The following is a 15,480-nucleotide window of genomic DNA, read 5'->3' as shown; positions in this document are numbered from 1 at the left end:
TCGTGAGAAGTAAGAATTCAAGAGTAAGCGCCTCTTTTCCTGGGACGCCAGTCCTTTCTAAGACTCCTGCCCGGTGCCGCGGCCCTGCTGGCTCACTGTGCACCTGCGGGCCTGGTTCTGAAACCGTGAAGCAAAGTGTCCCTGACTTGTCGGTACTTTGTTCTGACAAGACATAAACCTGTGTGGAAGACTTCCCTGGTGGTCCGGTGGTTAGGACTCTGCACTCCCAACACACAGGGCACAGGTTCAGTTTCTGGTCAGGGAAGACCCTGCAGGCCAGGTGGGGCAGCCAAAAAACAAACAAATTGTGCTGAAAACCTCGCTTCTCTCGGGCAGTGCCTCGGCCCTCTGAGAGGCTGTCCTCTGGGTTCCAGTCCTCAGTCTGGCTCAGATAAAACTCTTCTATTCCTATCACAGACTGTTGACTATTTCTGTCAACAGGGGAGAGAAGCACCGTAAACTTGGGGACTTAACACTCCCCTCCCCTCCAATGTCCCCCCCCGCCAGCCCTGACCTGGACTGGAAGGGGGCCACTGGGGACCTCCTCCTGGGGGCACGAGCCTGCACACAGCTGGGCTTTGTAAACTGTCAGCTCCAGCTTAATGGGCCCTCCCGAAGCTGGGCCTCTCGCTGGACTCAGCCTCACACCTCGGCCAGGGAGAGGCCAGCGAGACACCCACCTGAAACCCAGGCAGCCCTCTGCTGCGGGAACAGCTCCACCTGGAAGCCCCCCCAAGCCCACACTGCACTGCACCCCATTTCTATTTCCTGTCTAGTCAGGGCTCAGGCCAGGAGCCGAACCCCAGGGGAAAGGAGCAGGGGGCCTGGCGGGTAGGTGCCCATGGGACCTCAGGCCCAGCCCTGCCTCCAGGTCACAGAGAAGGGGTGGGTGGGGAGCCGACCCTCCCACCCACGTGACAAGGTTGGCGCAAAGCACCAGAGCACTGTCAGCTCTCACCCCGAGCTGATGAAATACACGTGCAGACGACACTGTTAACACTTGGCATCGTCTCCAGGGTCTGAGGAAGATGCAAACAGGCTCTGGGGGCACACCACCAAAACCGCCGGGCCCCTGCCAGGCCACGCGACTGGACATCCCGTGAAACCACACCAGGGCAGGACCAGCGTGTAGGCACCACGTGGCACGTTTATTTATCGACACCCGCCGAGTGGCCAGTCTCCTGCCCAAGGAGGGTGTCTAAGGGGCCTCCAGTCCCGGTTTCACGGCCTGGCTGCGGTCAGCACAGCCGCAGTGTTTCTGGAACGTGGGCACCAAGTGAGGGCCCGACCCCGTGAGTCCTGGCCTCGGCTGCCTCTTGACACAGTAAGATGGGGAGCAGTCAGTTTCTGGAGTCTCGGGGACCCGGCCCAACTGTCTTGTCCCCTCATTTTCCCAGGGGGCCTGGGAGATGTCACTTCTGGCCCTCTGGGGTCCGCTTCCTTTTCGCCTTTGGCTCCTGGCAACCGGCCATCTTTGCTTTGGCCCCCACCCGAGGCCGTCGCTGCCTCCTGGGGGCTCCTCTCCCGCCATGGCCCCCAGGCCGCTCCCGGGGCACAGAGGGGTCACTGCCTGCTCTCTGCCGCCGCCTCCTCCTCGTGGATCCTGGGCTCGATTCTGAATGTAAGTCCTCCTTTGCGTGTCTCCCTGAAACACAAGGCTGAGTGAACGAAGCATCAAGAAGGTCAGCTCTGACTCCTGAGATTGTCTGGGGTGCTGGGCCCGGGTGGCAGGGACACAGTGTTCAGCACGACGGCCCTGGGAATGGACCTGAGTCAGCCACCCAGAGGCCTGCATCAGTGAGACTGGAAGGTCCACAGCCACCAGGTGGGCACACAACCTATGGAGACTGGCCGGCAAGTGGGCCTTTAGGATGACCAGAGTGAGGACAGGACCGGGAGAGAGGGACATAGGCGAAGACGAGATGGACGGGGGGCCCAGGCTCAGTGCACGGGGGCGGGGGGCTGCTGAGAAGGTGGGGCTGGAGCTCAGTCAACATGACAGCTGTGAGTGGCATCCAGGGCCCAGCCTGGCGTGGGTGCATAAGACGTTCAGACTGCAGAGCAGCCTAGCATGAATGGACCCAGACAGGATTGGCTTGGGCTGGTGCAGGGGTGAATGGAGACCCTTCACAGGGCAGGTCACATTCCAGCCACTGGTCTGTGTACAGCTGGTAGGGAGGGGAGGAGGGAGGGAAAGGGGAAGGGGAGAGGAGCAAGAAGGGTGGGAAGGAGAGAGCACGGGGGAGGGGAGGGGGAGCCTCTAAAATCAAGGGGGTTCCTAAGGATGCTGCAGAGGAGCAAGGGGAGGCATGGAGCAGGTCAAACCAAAGACGGAAAAAGGTCAGGAAGAGGCACCAGACCAGGCCGCAGGGAAGGAGAATGGGGAGGACCGCGAGGGCGTCTGGGCCAGGGTGCCACATCTCCAGGACATGTGGGCAGTCGGGGGTGGGGCAGGGAGGCTTGCAGCAGGCTGGGGAGCGAGGCAGGGAGTCACGTCTAGAGGGAGACAGGCGGCAGTCACACGAGCAGGGGAGCATCGGGGAAAAGAACACGGGTAACGAAGCCAACATCACCAGGACTACCTGTCTTGTCCTGTAGCTGGGATCCGGACAAGCGCTTCTTCATTCTCACCCGCCTCCCACCCCGCGGATTCCGGTATGCTTCTTCTGGGATGTCAGGTTCAGGGAAGAGGCCTGCGGACCAAGGCAGGCGGTCAGGAGGCTGCAGGCCAGGGTACTTACGGTCCATGCGTCCACTGCCTCCAGCACCCCTCAAGCACCACGGCCATGAGCTTTGGACAAGGAGTCCTGGTCTGATTCCCACACGGCCAAGGGCAGCTCATGGGGCATTGCCAGACACTGTCTGGAAGAGCCCACGTGGAGCACTGAACATGTCACGCTCCGCCTCACACACACTTAGCTGGGGAGAGGCAGAAGATCCTTCAAAATACTGACAGGTTTGGGTCACATAAGCATACGTCAGTCAAAACCCACCAGACGAACCCCATGTTCATGTGCTCTGTAACTTCACCTAGAAAGTACTGCCCCAGCATGGAGTATTTAGAAAGTACGCTCTGACTGAGGGGTGGGGGTAGATATATGATCAATCAAAGATGAGAAAACGCTGATAGTAGAATCTAGCTACTCACCGTAGAATCCCTGAGACTTTGCATGTATTTAAAATTTTTCATAATGAAACGTTGTGGGGAAAACACTTACACCTTCAATCTTACGCTTTCTAGGAAGCTGTCTTTCAGAACAAGCCATACAGCTCCACTAGCCACACGCCGAGAAGGGGAACCATATGTTGCACCACAGGCAGCAGCGTGGCCGGCCCGGGGAACTTGCTAGAAATTCAGGTTCTCGGGCCAGCCACCCCCCACCCCGCACACTCAGCCCTGAGAACCCCTGGGCTTCACCAGGACGAGAGCTGCAAAGGCCCGCAGCAGCCTCCCCGAAATTAGCAGCATTGGCCTCCCCACAGCCACCGGTGCTGGGGGGTGAGCACGCATGGCCCGATCCACTCCCGGGAGGACGAGATGCCATTGCGCCTGGCGCCCAGTGCTCACCTTCTGCGAGGGCCTGCAACCTGGAAGGACAAGAGAGTCACTCACCACGCGCCTGACGAGGAGGGGTCACCCCGTAGGGAAGGCCCTCCCAACCTGATCTCTGAAGATGGGTGGAGCAGAGGGCTGGGGCACTCACTTCCGGATCACTTTGTAGAGGCGCTTCCGGTTCTGCGGAGGGGTGTCCTGGCGACTGGCCATCTCAAACAGTCTGTCGGCAACAGCCTTGTAATCGAACTGTTCAACAGAGAGATGCCGTGGAGGCTGTCAGCCCCCAGGGGCTCCCAGGAGGAGACCCACAGGGAACAAGCAGGAGGACCAACGCTCAGCCGCCCGATGCCCCCGCTGTGCCCCAACACCCTCCTCCACCCGGCAGATGCCAGCCCCAGTGGACATGAGGGGCTGCACGGCGAGCCTCTGCACAACTGTAAGTCCTCCGGGAGCCACGTCAAAACGAGCAGGATGGAACAAGGAAAATTAATCTGGTGAATTTAGCCCAAGACATCTAAAATCTTATTAACTCATCAAGTAATCAACATCTGACACTGACTAGGAAGGCCCCTACGGGTCCAATCCACCTGAAGTCCCCGATCTTGTCTGCTGAGCTCAGGCTCCGATGGGGACCTGAAAGGCCCCCGCTCAGCATGCACCACCCCAGTGGCCCCAGCACCCAAAGGGGCCGGGAGCAGAGGCGGGGTGACTGCCGAGCAGGGAAACCTGGGCTCAGCCTCCCGGGGCCCTGTCCCCAACTCCCCTTTCAACCAGTCTGTGTTCTGCAGATGAGCCTCTGGGGTCCCTGCCTCCCACCCAGTCCCAGGTGGACAGATGCCGCCCTACCTGATGTCCAGAGCCAAGAGCTCAGCCCACAGACCCAGCCACACACCTGGAGGACAGTGCTGGTGCTGTCCTCGTCGTCTTCTCCCTCCTGCTGGTCCAGGGGGCGCTGAGCCCTGCAGACCGAACCTAGAACAGAAGGGCCCCACGGACTTAGACACGCCTAGTACCACGGGAGTTACAGGCCCAACCTGGGGCCCAGGCACCCCGCCTGCCAGGGCCACAGCCGGGCTCAGGAGCTCACAATGGGATGGCAGGAGCGCTGAGGGCCTTGCCCCAGGGCAGCGGTGCCTCCACAGACCGGGAACCAAAGAGCCGTCCCAGAGGCGGTGGGGACTGATCACTTCCAGTGAAACCGAGAGGGGCTGACAAAACAAGGGTGCACCTCAGGCAGGACTGGCGGGCCAGGAGCCCCAGGAGGAGGAGGAAGGGGGCTGTCTGGCCACGGGGAGGCCTGGACTAAGAGGTGAGCAGGGAGAGCCGTTTCGGGTGAGGGAGCGGACACCAGACGCTTGGGGCCCTGCCGTCTCCACCTACAGAGGACAGCTTTGATCACCAGCTGGCCTGAGGGGCGAGCACATGTGGCAAAGAAAGACAACAGCAGGGTTGTGGGCAGGCCCTGGGCCACCATGGGCCCCTGGGTTCATCTGCGCTGGTCACTCAGGCTACTGAGGACAAGGAGGAGGGGAAGGAGGGCCAGGAAGGACGTCCAGGACGGCTGGAGAGTGTTGAGGGGGATAGCTGACCAACGAGAAAGCCAGGAGCGCCAGCAAGGGTGTCGGACTCAGAAGCTGCAGCAATCAACTCTTGCTCCTACCATCCAATGACCTCCCCCCAGGGCACAGGACCGTCCAGGGGCGAAAGGACGGTCCCTTCAACAAACGTGCTAGTATACCCAACATCAACACACAGAGAAAGAAGCTGGACCCTTACTACCACCACAGACTAAAATTAACTCAACACGGACCAAAGACGTAAAGAAAGAACCAAAACAGCGAAACTCAGATGCAAACATAGGGCAAAAGCCTCAGGAGACTGGGTCTGGCCACGATTTCTTGGACTAAAGGCACAGGTAACATGGAAAATTAAGACAACCAGACATGATGAGAACTTTCAAATCTGTACATCACGAGACCGTGAATAGGGTTAAGAAGACCACCCATACAGCAGAAGACTCCTGCACATCATAACCTGGGGAGGAGCTACAGCCAGAACATGGGAAAGAGCAAGTGTCCGACTCTCCGCGATCCCACGGACGGCAGCCTGCCAGGGCCTCTGTGCATGGGGTTCCCCAGGCAAGAGTACTGGAGTGGGGTGCCATTTTATCTCCGGTCTCCTGCATTGCAGGCAAATTCTTTTACCAACTAAGCTACTAGGGAAGATGCCAGAACATACGAAGGCCTCCTAAAACACAATGAAAAAACAATGACTCAAAAAATGGGCCAAGGGCTTGAATAAACATTCCTCCAAAAATACGTGAAGAGCCAACAAGCGCATGAAAAGGTACCTGACACCAACAGTCACTAGGGAAACGCAAACCGCAACCACGGTGATAGCACCCGCACTCAGGAGGAGGGCCGCCATCGAAGAAGGCGAGAGACTGCGAGGCGGAGGAGCCGCGGCCCTCTCGCGCTGCCGGCCGGGACGCGCGCGAGGCCGCCGCTGTGCAAAGAGGGTGGCGGTTCCTAGAAAGTTAAGCATGGCTTACCCGAGGACCCAGCCATCCCACTCTGGGCACAGACCAAAAGGGATTGAAAGCAGGGTCTCAAACAGATACTCGTACACTCGTGTTCATAATAGCACTAACCACAACAGAGAAACACGGAAGCAACCCCAAACTCCATCTACCAACAAAGGACAAAACATGAACTACATGTTCAGTGCTGTATCGCTCAGCCTCAAGCATTCCCACACACGATATGGCATGGCTCGGGGAACTCAGCCAGACACAAAGACAAAGACTGTGAGAGCCCACTGCTATAAACACAGACGCCGACAGGCGCTCACAGGACTGACGGCAGGGCGGCCGGTGCCAGCAGCTGGGCTGGGCAGAGGGAGGCACGGGGACAGCTTCGGTCTGGGAAGATGAGACGTTCCAGAGATGGACAGTGATGACAAGTATACAACGTGAACACACTTAGTGCCGCTGAGCTGTGCACTTACACACGGTTAAGCTGGTAGACCTCACGTCACCTGTGTTCCACAACAAAAGGCCGGGGTGGAAAAGTCTGCAGCTGGTGGAGGACACGCACCCCTAGAGGCACAATGACCCACCACACAGTCCCCCCGAGGACATGGCCATGAGCCTAGCTGGTGCCCCCCAAGGACCCACTTAGCACAAGGTGGACGGGCTGGACCGGACAGCGTCGACGCAGGCCCACGGGCCCCGCCTCCAAGGGGGACGCTCACTCGAGCTGCCTGCTACTCTTCATTCATACCCTCTCCCTCATCCAGCTCAATCCAGCGGGCCCCACTCCCAACACCAGGGACACACAGCTCCCACCCTGGTGGGTGGGGCCGGGCACCCAGTGGTGGGAGACAGGCCAGAAAGATGAGCAAGTGACTTATGTAATTTTAAGTAATTTACTCCAAAAAGTGATCCACCACGGAAATGCCCATTGAGCAAGCTGGGGAGGGACTGGGAGGCTGCACTCTAAATGGTGGGCAGGGCAGGGCAGGAGTGACGGAGGGCAGAGACCCCACAGGGGCGGGGCGGATACCCGGTGACAGGAACAGAGCCTGGGGAGTTGTGAGGAGGCGGGGGCCGTGGAGTGGGCCGGGAGAGCAACCGACACGTGTGTTTGTTTCCAAGGTCAGCCCAGCTGCCGCACTGAGAACAGACTTCAGGGGCGAGAGCAGAAGCGAGGGGGTGGGACAGGAGAGGAAGGTGGGGGTCCACCGCAGGCTGGGACCGGGACAGGCTGTCACCCTGGGGTGTGCGGTCCTCACCTTTAGGGGGCTCTCTGGACAGCACGCCCGGCTCCTGTGCCTCCTCCTCCTCCGACAGCTCCTCTTCCTCTGACAGCTCCTCCTCCTCCAGTTCATTCATGAGCTCTTCAATGGCCAGTGGGGCCTGCTCCACGATTGTTTCAAAGATGCCTTGAGCGATGTTGTGCAAAACCAGGGAGCTGAGGGAAAACACAGAGCCGCCGTCAGGCTGGACCATGAGCCTGCCCCTCCCCATGCTGGCCTCTGGACCTCGCTGGACTGTTGTGAGCACACGGCATCTTCCAAGGGCAGCTCCTCAGGGACTCAACGGAACAGAGGAGGCAGGCGGGAGACAGCACTCACTCCTGAGTCTGGGCAGCGATCGTGCAGAAGGGCCCGATGAGCCTGAGGTTCTGGTCCGCGGTCAGCTGCAGGGAGAGGGTTGGGGCTCAGCTCCCGGGCCACAGGCACCGAGCAGCCTGGCTACTGCCCCCTTGCCCTGCCCGGCTGCCGACCACCTACCTCGTGGGCGCCCACTTTGGTCAGCTCCTCCAGGAAGATCTCGATGAAGTGGCTTTTCACCCCGTTGGGGGCTTCACTGTCCGGGTGCAGGATCTCTGTCGTTAGCAGCTCCAGCATCCGCTCGGTTTGTCTGGGGAAGAAGCGGCAAGTCAGGCAGCAGCACCAGGGGCCGCTGACACCAGCAACACCAGGGTGCTGTCCCTGGACCAGAAGTGACCCAGGCCGGGGCCGGAGACCTCTCCTCTAGGCCATGACACACACATACTTACCGAATGTCACCCTCAGTCTATTACATGTGTGAGAATGGAAAAGGGCCAGAAAAGCAGATAAACTAGCTGTTTACACAGGACAACGGGAGGTTACCAGCTTTTTCATTAAGCATCTGAGGCTGAATTACCAGCAACAATGAAGATGGAACTACCTTCCTAACAACACCCCCCAAGTTAACACAAGTAATACCATCGCTTCCACTGAGCCCACTGCAAACCCTGCACCACCCCTGCCCCTCGACCAAGACAGCAGAGCCCTAAATCCTGATATGAGGGACACTGCCAGCCTCAGGCCTTCATAGGATTTTTAAGGATGAAAATTACTAAAAACCAGAGGCAGCCTGGCCCTAAACGTGGAGTCAAGTCACCCACAGCCATTCTCAATGTAGAAAAACAGCTCCAGTTAACTACAGTCCAACTCCTGGTGATTTTTATTGGCTGGAGGTTAGGCCAGGGGTAAGACTTGGACTCTGTGACCCAGAAGATGGAGAAGTCCTATAGCAATGCGGGCCGTAAGCTGCCCTTTCCAGTCTGGCAGCTGTTTTGACATCTGGTTCCTAGATTTATTATCCTTATGCTTAAAAATAAATTACTTTACCATCACTTTTTAAACACAAATCAATTCAAAATCTGCTGTTTCTAAGCCCTTTCCCCTAGCACCCGCCCTCCCCAAATTTGGTGGCGGCAGGACACTCAGGTGGGATGTTTGGACACACTTTCAGTAAAATAAAAAAGCAGTCTCTATAAATTCCACACCCACCTCCATGCCCCTTTTGTACCAAGCACAGAACACCACCATATTTTAAGAGTAATTGTCAGAGAGTCCCCTGGTGGCCTAGTGGATTCTGGCTTTCACTGCCATGGCCAGGGTTCAAACTGGGGTTCAAACCCTGGTTGGGGAACTGAGGCCCCACGACCCATGCAGCACAGCCAAAAAAAAAAAATTTTTTTTTTAAATACCTGTCTGCTGGAATTAAAATTGCTTTTCAATGTTTTTAAAAAGTTTTTCTGGGTTCTTTATACTGAGCACACATCCCCCCTATCATTAAAAAAAAAAGTTTTAAAAAAAATTTAATTTCAAAAACTTTATAACATGAATCTGCAAACTCATTTTATGTTGTAATGTCAGACTGCCCCCTGGAGGTTTGGAAACCTGCTGGCTGGCGGAACCAGGACGCAAGGCGGCGGGTGACAGACAGGTCCAGGCAGCAGTAGCCCCGCCCATCTGCCCAGGGAGCCCTGCCCACCTGTCTCCAGGAAGGACTAGCGGGGAGGGGTAGCTAAGACCAGCAGAGCCCTGCCCAGCCCCACTGGAGGAGTCCACCCAGCTGCCAGTTGCCAGGGAGGCCTGAGGTGAGCCAGGAAACACAGTCCCTCAGTCTGGAGGGATACAGATCACCCAGCAATGGGTGTGAGCAGCATGCGCAGCCGGGGCACCCACCTCTCGTCCCATCCCTGCGTCTGCAGCACCGTCAGGGCCTCGCGCAGGACCATCCGCATGAGCTGTGGCACAGGAGGAGACCCCGTGAGCAGCCCAGCCCAGACCTCCCCGCTGCCTGCCATCTGTGTGCCCACTGTGCACCATGGGCCCTCCAGAGTGGCCGGGGGCTGGGCCCGGGGCCGGGATGCCAGCCTCCCAGGAGCAGCAGGATGGATGCTGGGGAGCGACCGGAGCACCAGAACTGATGGCTATGATGGATGTTCCCAAAGTGAAAACAGGACGAGAAGAAGCCCCTCTGCGGGAGCGGAGCCTCCAGACACACAGGTCTGTGCTATGCGGTGTTTACCCCTCAGGGGCCTTGCCTTCGCCACTGTTGGGCAGGGGCGCCAAGACCAGGCGCCTGGATGCCGAGCTCGGCTCCGGGAGCGCTGTTCCCCAGCCCAGCACTGTGGGGCCCCTTGCGGGGAGCGGGCCGCATCCTCACCATGTAAAACTTGTCCAGACGCAGCCTGTCGATGCCCGGCCACTCACGGTTCATGGTCTGCCAGAAGGTCTGAAGGAACAGGTGCTCTGGGGGAGGGACAAGACCAGAAGGGTTGGGGGGAAGCAGTAGCCACCTCTGGAGGGCAGGGGAGAGCAGAGACCATGAAGAAACCTGGTCAGGAGGTCCCACACCAGTGGCCTTGGGGGCCCTCGGCCTGAGTGCGCTAAGAGCAGTGCTGTGGATCTGCCTTAAAAATGGGACTTTCAGGAACCTCAGACAGAAGAGTACAGCCCAGCCACAAGCCTGAACCATAGCCACATCCTCTGAACATCGAGCGTGAAGAGAAGGTGAGGCCTGGCAGGAGAGGCACTGCCCAGGCCGCACCTCCCCACACCAGCACTGCCACTGCGCCTGCCCCAGCACCAACTCCCCACCCCACCACTTACCCCACTGGATCCACTGACCTGATCAAACACAAAACCCTGCCAATAACAGGTGTGTCAGGACCAGGGGGCTGTGGGTTCAACCAGGTCCCCCGAAGTCCTAATCCTCAACTCTCAGTATATAACTATACTTGGGAGACAGCTCTTTAAAGAGGCGATGAAGAGAAAAGGCCACTGGTGATTCAAGACACAGATATGCACAGTCAGACGGCCACGTGAGGACACAGGAAGAGACGGCCATCCACGCTCCCAGAGAAGAGGCCTGAAGAGATCCTGGCCTGCTGATGCCCTGACCTCAGGACATGAAGGCCACCACTATCGCCTGCTGCAGAGCATCCCCAGAGACAGGGCTGGTCAGACAGCCCAGTGAAGGACAGAACTGCGTCCATTACCTCGCTCAAGTGTCACCAACTGGACGCTCTGTACCTGCCCTCATGCTGAGCACGGAATCGCTTCTGCACGTTCTTAAAAGGTGAAACTTACAGAGAATGGATCTCCTCAGAGGCAGTAGAGAGTCTCCCAAGAGAAGAAAGTAGTGTCTGTAACTGCACAACCCCTGCTTTTGATGTCTTTGGCTACTTAACCATAACCGAACTACACCTACCCACACAGCCAGGGCACCACCAGCAACTGTCCCAGTGGTCCCAAGGTCCAGGCCAGGAGCAGGGTAGGGAGGTCACAGATGCTGGCACATGGGCCCCATCCCCATAGCTCCGCTCAACAGGACCAGGGTCTACATACACATCAGGATTTCTAAAGACACAAGGCATGCCAAAGGGCAGGCGACAGGGCCGAGCATCCCTGATGCTGGTCCGAAGAAGACTCAGGAAGACGCACTGCAGGGAGTTCACACCTTCAGCTGCGGATGCTCCACAGCTTCCACCAAGATTCTAAATGGAAGGCATTAGCCCTCCGGATCTCAGATGGCTCCAGACCTCTGTCCTGGGTGAGTGAGGAACACATGCTGGAAAGCAGAGTAGCCTCTCCCGCACCAGCAAACGCTGGCTGGGATGGGGCCCTCGCTCCCAGTCTCAGAACGCAGGCCTCGTGTTCAGGGGCTGGGTCTCTGCGGATCCAGCCTCACTGCTGGGGCTCACCGTGGCAAGGATACTTACGTGCCTCTGTGGTCTGGAAAGCATGGACAAGCTGGGAAATGGTCCGGCCAAGTTCCTCCTGCACAGGAAACAAGACAAATGCCCTCAGTCCCTGAACAAATGGGATCCTGTGCAACAAGCATCGGCAGGAAGAAACTTAACTGTCCTCACTCATCGTGGGATCCGGCTCCACAGGGCCCCGCAGCCCAGCAAGCTTGGGGTCTGGAAGTCTCACACCACTAGAAGAGGCCTCCCCTGAAGGCCATGCCCACCTAGCCTCACAACAAGCAGGCGCAGGGACTGCCCTCCTGACCAAAGCCCAACACTTAGTAATGGAGACTGACAGTCAAAGAGGGGAGGGCAGCAGGAGCCTGAGAGCACACAGCCACCCGAGAGGGGGCTGAGGAGACCCCCGGTTAGCAGCTGCCTGCCGCCTCGGTGTACAAGCCCACCTAGGGCACTGGGCCCCAGTGTAGCATCTGAACTTCACTAAGTACCCTCACCACGCAGGGTGTTCCAAACTGCGAACAATTCCCACTGAGACACACCCCAAGAAAGGCGTGTCTTGAGGGCAGTGACACCACTCTGTAAGGTACACAGCGATGGACACACGCCATGATACACGTACTCAACCCACGGGTGGTACAACAGCGCAACCCTCACGGACTCTGGGTGCTGATGATGTGCTGGGTGGGTCCATGGATTATGAGAAAGGGCCCACTCCCATGGGGGTGTTGAGTACGGGGGGAAGTGGCATGTGAGAAATCGCAATACCTTCTCCTCTCGTGTTGCTGTGAAACTAAAACTGCTCTAAAACATAAGGCCTATTTTTATAAAAGACAATTAAGAAAAAAGGCTAGGGACTTCCCTGGTGGTCCAGTGGCTAAGACCATTCCATGCTCCCAATGCAGGGGGCCCAGGTTTGCTCCAAGTTAGGGAACTAGATCCCACACGCCGCAACTAGGACCTGGTGCAGCCAAACAATTAGAAAAAAGGAAAAAATACTTGTCTCAGAAGACTTGGATGCTGTCCCCTGGTTTCCAGCATTTTAGCACTCAGCTCATCATCTCTGACAAACACAAAACAGGCAACCCAGGGACTTCTCCAGTGGTCCAGTGGTTAGGACGCTAAGCTTCCTCTGCAGGGCGATGGGTTCAATCCCTAGTCCTGATCAGGGTACTAAGAGCCCACAACCGCTCCCACCCCCGGCCAAAAAAAGCCAGAAAACCCAATTTTCAGCCACAATGTACCCTGGCATTCACCAGCATCGCTATGGTGCCCAACTCACAAAGTGTGAGACCCTCCCTAACCCAAAGCCATGGCCCTCCAGGCCTTAAGGAAAAATAGCATCAAAGCTATAAAACTGCGCTCAGTACGTCTGCTGCAGCAAAACGAGGGCTGAAAACATGCTCGTCCACCCTCCCACTGATATTGTGGCCCCGGTGCCTTCTGTAGCCTCCTGGGCACTCACCTGCAGCAGTGGCTTGTCCTGCATCCACATGCAATAGAACAGCCCTTTCCACACCTTCAGCAGCTCATCATGAGTAAAACCACCTGCGCCAGAAACAGGACCATTCAGACTAAAGGAACACCATCTTTCAGTGCCAGAACAGCCAGAGAACTGTGACTGCCTGAATCAGACCAAAGTCCTCTTACTGTACAGGCGCCTGGCCCTCGCTCTCAACCAATCCTCTCAACCCAGAACCTGCTGGGCCAGTGGCTGCAGGGTCTCCTGCAGGTAACTGTTCTTTGATTCATTCAATAAATGTTTACCGAGAATCTCCAAGTATCAGAGACTGTGCTCCATTTTTCAGATTCAAAATTGAATGAGTCAGTTTCCTGGGCTGGATGGTGGCTATGCATGGGAACCTGTTGGCCACAGGTCACCCAGTGTTACACCCGGGCTTTGCACACTTTTCAAATTTTAAAATTACACATTTCCTCATTCAGGCTCGTTATGACAAAACTAGACAGCATATTAAAAATCAGAGACATTACTTTGCCAACAAACATCTGTCTAATCAAAGCTATGGTTTTTCCAGTAGTCATGTATAGATGTGAGAGTTGGACCATGAAGAAGCTGAGCACCAAAGAATTGATGCTTTTGAACTGTGGTGCTGGAGAAGACTCTGAGAGTCCCTTGGACTGCAAGAAGATCAAACGAATCAATCCTAAAGGAAATCAGTCCTGAATATTTATTGGAAGGACTCATGCTGAAGCTGAAGCTCCAATACTTTGACCACCTGATTAGAAGAATTGACTCACTGCAAAAGACCCTGATGTTGTGAAAGACTGAAGGCAAGAGAAGGGGACAACAGAGGATGAGATGGTTGGATGGCATCATTGACTCGATGGACATGAGTTTGAGCAAGCTCTGGGAGTTGGCCATGGGGTTACAAAGAGTCAGACACGACTGAGCAACTGAACTGAATGACAAATATATAAACTGACTGGTGAAGACAGATATATAAAATCACCCAACAAGTATAGACTGAGGTCTTAACTATGTTCTGGCAGTTCCAGAGCAGTGGTTCTCAGACTTTATTAATAGGATGGCATCACCTGGAGGGTTTCTTTAAAGATTCTTGGGCTTCCCAGGTGGCATGAGTGATAAAGAACTTGCCTGCCAATGCAGGAGACATAAGAGACATGGGCTCCATCCCTGTTGGTAAGATCCCCTGGAGGAGGAAATGGCAACCCACTCCAGTATTCTTGTCTAGAGAATCCCATGGACAGAGGAGCCTGGTGGGCTATGGCCCATAGGGTCACAAAGAGTAGAAGATGGCTGACAAGACTAAGCACATACACAGCCCATCTGCCAGAGCTTCTGATTCAGCAGGGATTGGATGGGACTCACAAATTTACATGTCTAGCAAATGTCCAGGTGATGCTGAAGCTGCTGATGGAGCCACGTTCTGAGAACCACTAAGGAGCGTGATTTCTGACAGCTGTATGCTGCAAGAAACTCAGACGACAATCCAACAATTACACAAGAAAACACTACCAACAGTGACAAATGCCGCTCTGAGAGAAAAAACATGGTGCCCAACAGTGGAGAGCAGGGCTAGCGGGATATACGGGTTGACAGGATCCTGCTCCCAGAGTAGGCAAGTCTGAACTGGAAATAGATTAGGGGCTTGGCTGGGGCGGGGGGTGGCCCTCCGCAGACGGACATATAGCGGCCGAGAACGAGGTGACGCCGCGCACCTTCAAATCAGTCAGCGTGGATAAGGGGATCAGGGCCAAGCGTTCAGGCGGGAGCGCGAGCGGTGGGGTAGGTGGGAGCATCGCCACGGCCCGACCAGGCTCCGCCCGGCCGGGCGGACCACGTGGAGGCTCCACGCGGTTGGAAAGTCAGCTAACTCGGGCCACCGGCCCCCAACCCGGGCCCCCGCGCCCCCAGCCCGGCCCGGTTCGCGAGACGCCCCCCGCCCACATCTCGCCAACCCCGCGCCAACCTTCGGCCCGCTGAGTTCTGGCGACGATGTATTTCCGGAGCTTCCTCACCGCCCGGTCCCGGGTCACCTGCTCGTTCCCCGCCAGCCGCTGCGCCAGCTGGATTTCGGGCGGGAGTTGTACTCGCGGACCCATGGCGACCGTGCAGAGACCCCACGATACCAGTTACCTCGCCGCTATGCCTGGGCGCGTTGCGTGACGTCACATGCCCGCGCCGGACTCGGTGGGATTCAGTGTGACGTCACGCTCTCGCGCCAGCCTCTCCAGCACTCGGAGTGACGTCACATGTCCGCGCCAACCTCTACCGGGTCGCACGCCTCCGTCTCCTAGTGGCAAGGCCCCGTAATGACAAGTGCGTGGAGCTCTGGCTCCATTCATTCTGCTGCTGCTGCTGCTGCTGCTGCAAAGTCGCGTACGACTCTGTGCGACCCCATAGACGGCCGC

The 15,480-nt window shown here is 57.0% G+C and overlaps 1 protein-coding gene across 1 annotated transcript; it reads right to left on the bottom strand.

The window, feature by feature from the left end:
• Positions 1-1,129: 1,129 nt before the first annotated feature.
• RRP1 (ribosomal RNA processing 1) lies at positions 1,130-15,261 on the bottom strand. Its single transcript, XM_006060770.4, has 13 exons — positions 15,039-15,261; positions 13,052-13,134; positions 11,602-11,659; positions 10,044-10,129; positions 9,560-9,621; positions 7,850-7,979; positions 7,691-7,755; positions 7,349-7,527; positions 4,449-4,528; positions 3,705-3,802; positions 3,569-3,588; positions 2,583-2,693; positions 1,130-1,645 (listed from the first exon to the last, which is right to left on the bottom strand). Exons 1-13 carry the CDS (start codon positions 15,169-15,171, stop codon positions 1,413-1,415), a joined length of 1,338 nt encoding a protein of 445 aa, XP_006060832.3. The 5' UTR covers positions 15,172-15,261; the 3' UTR covers positions 1,130-1,412.
• Positions 15,262-15,480: the final 219 nt, after the last annotated feature.

This window comes from Bubalus bubalis, chromosome 1 (assembly GCF_019923935.1).
Source record: "Bubalus bubalis isolate 160015118507 breed Murrah chromosome 1, NDDB_SH_1, whole genome shotgun sequence".
NCBI lineage: Eukaryota > Metazoa > Chordata > Mammalia > Artiodactyla > Bovidae > Bubalus > Bubalus bubalis.
This window is presented reverse-complemented; position numbering and strand designations above follow the sequence as displayed.

Bases quoted from the DNA above. Each gene is read 5' to 3' on its own strand.
- RRP1 (XM_006060770.4), bottom strand. From the start codon at position 15,171: ATGGGTCCGCGAGTACAACTCCCGCCCGAAATCCAGCTGGCGCAGCGG. The intron at 13,135-15,038 runs GTTGGCGCGGGG...TTTCTGGCGCAG, and splicing joins CAGAACTCAGCGGGCCGAAG to GTGGTTTTACTCATGATGAG. The intron at 11,660-13,051 runs GTGAGTGCCCAG...TTTCCTGTGCAG, and splicing joins AGGACAAGCCACTGCTGCAG to GAGGAACTTGGCCGGACCAT.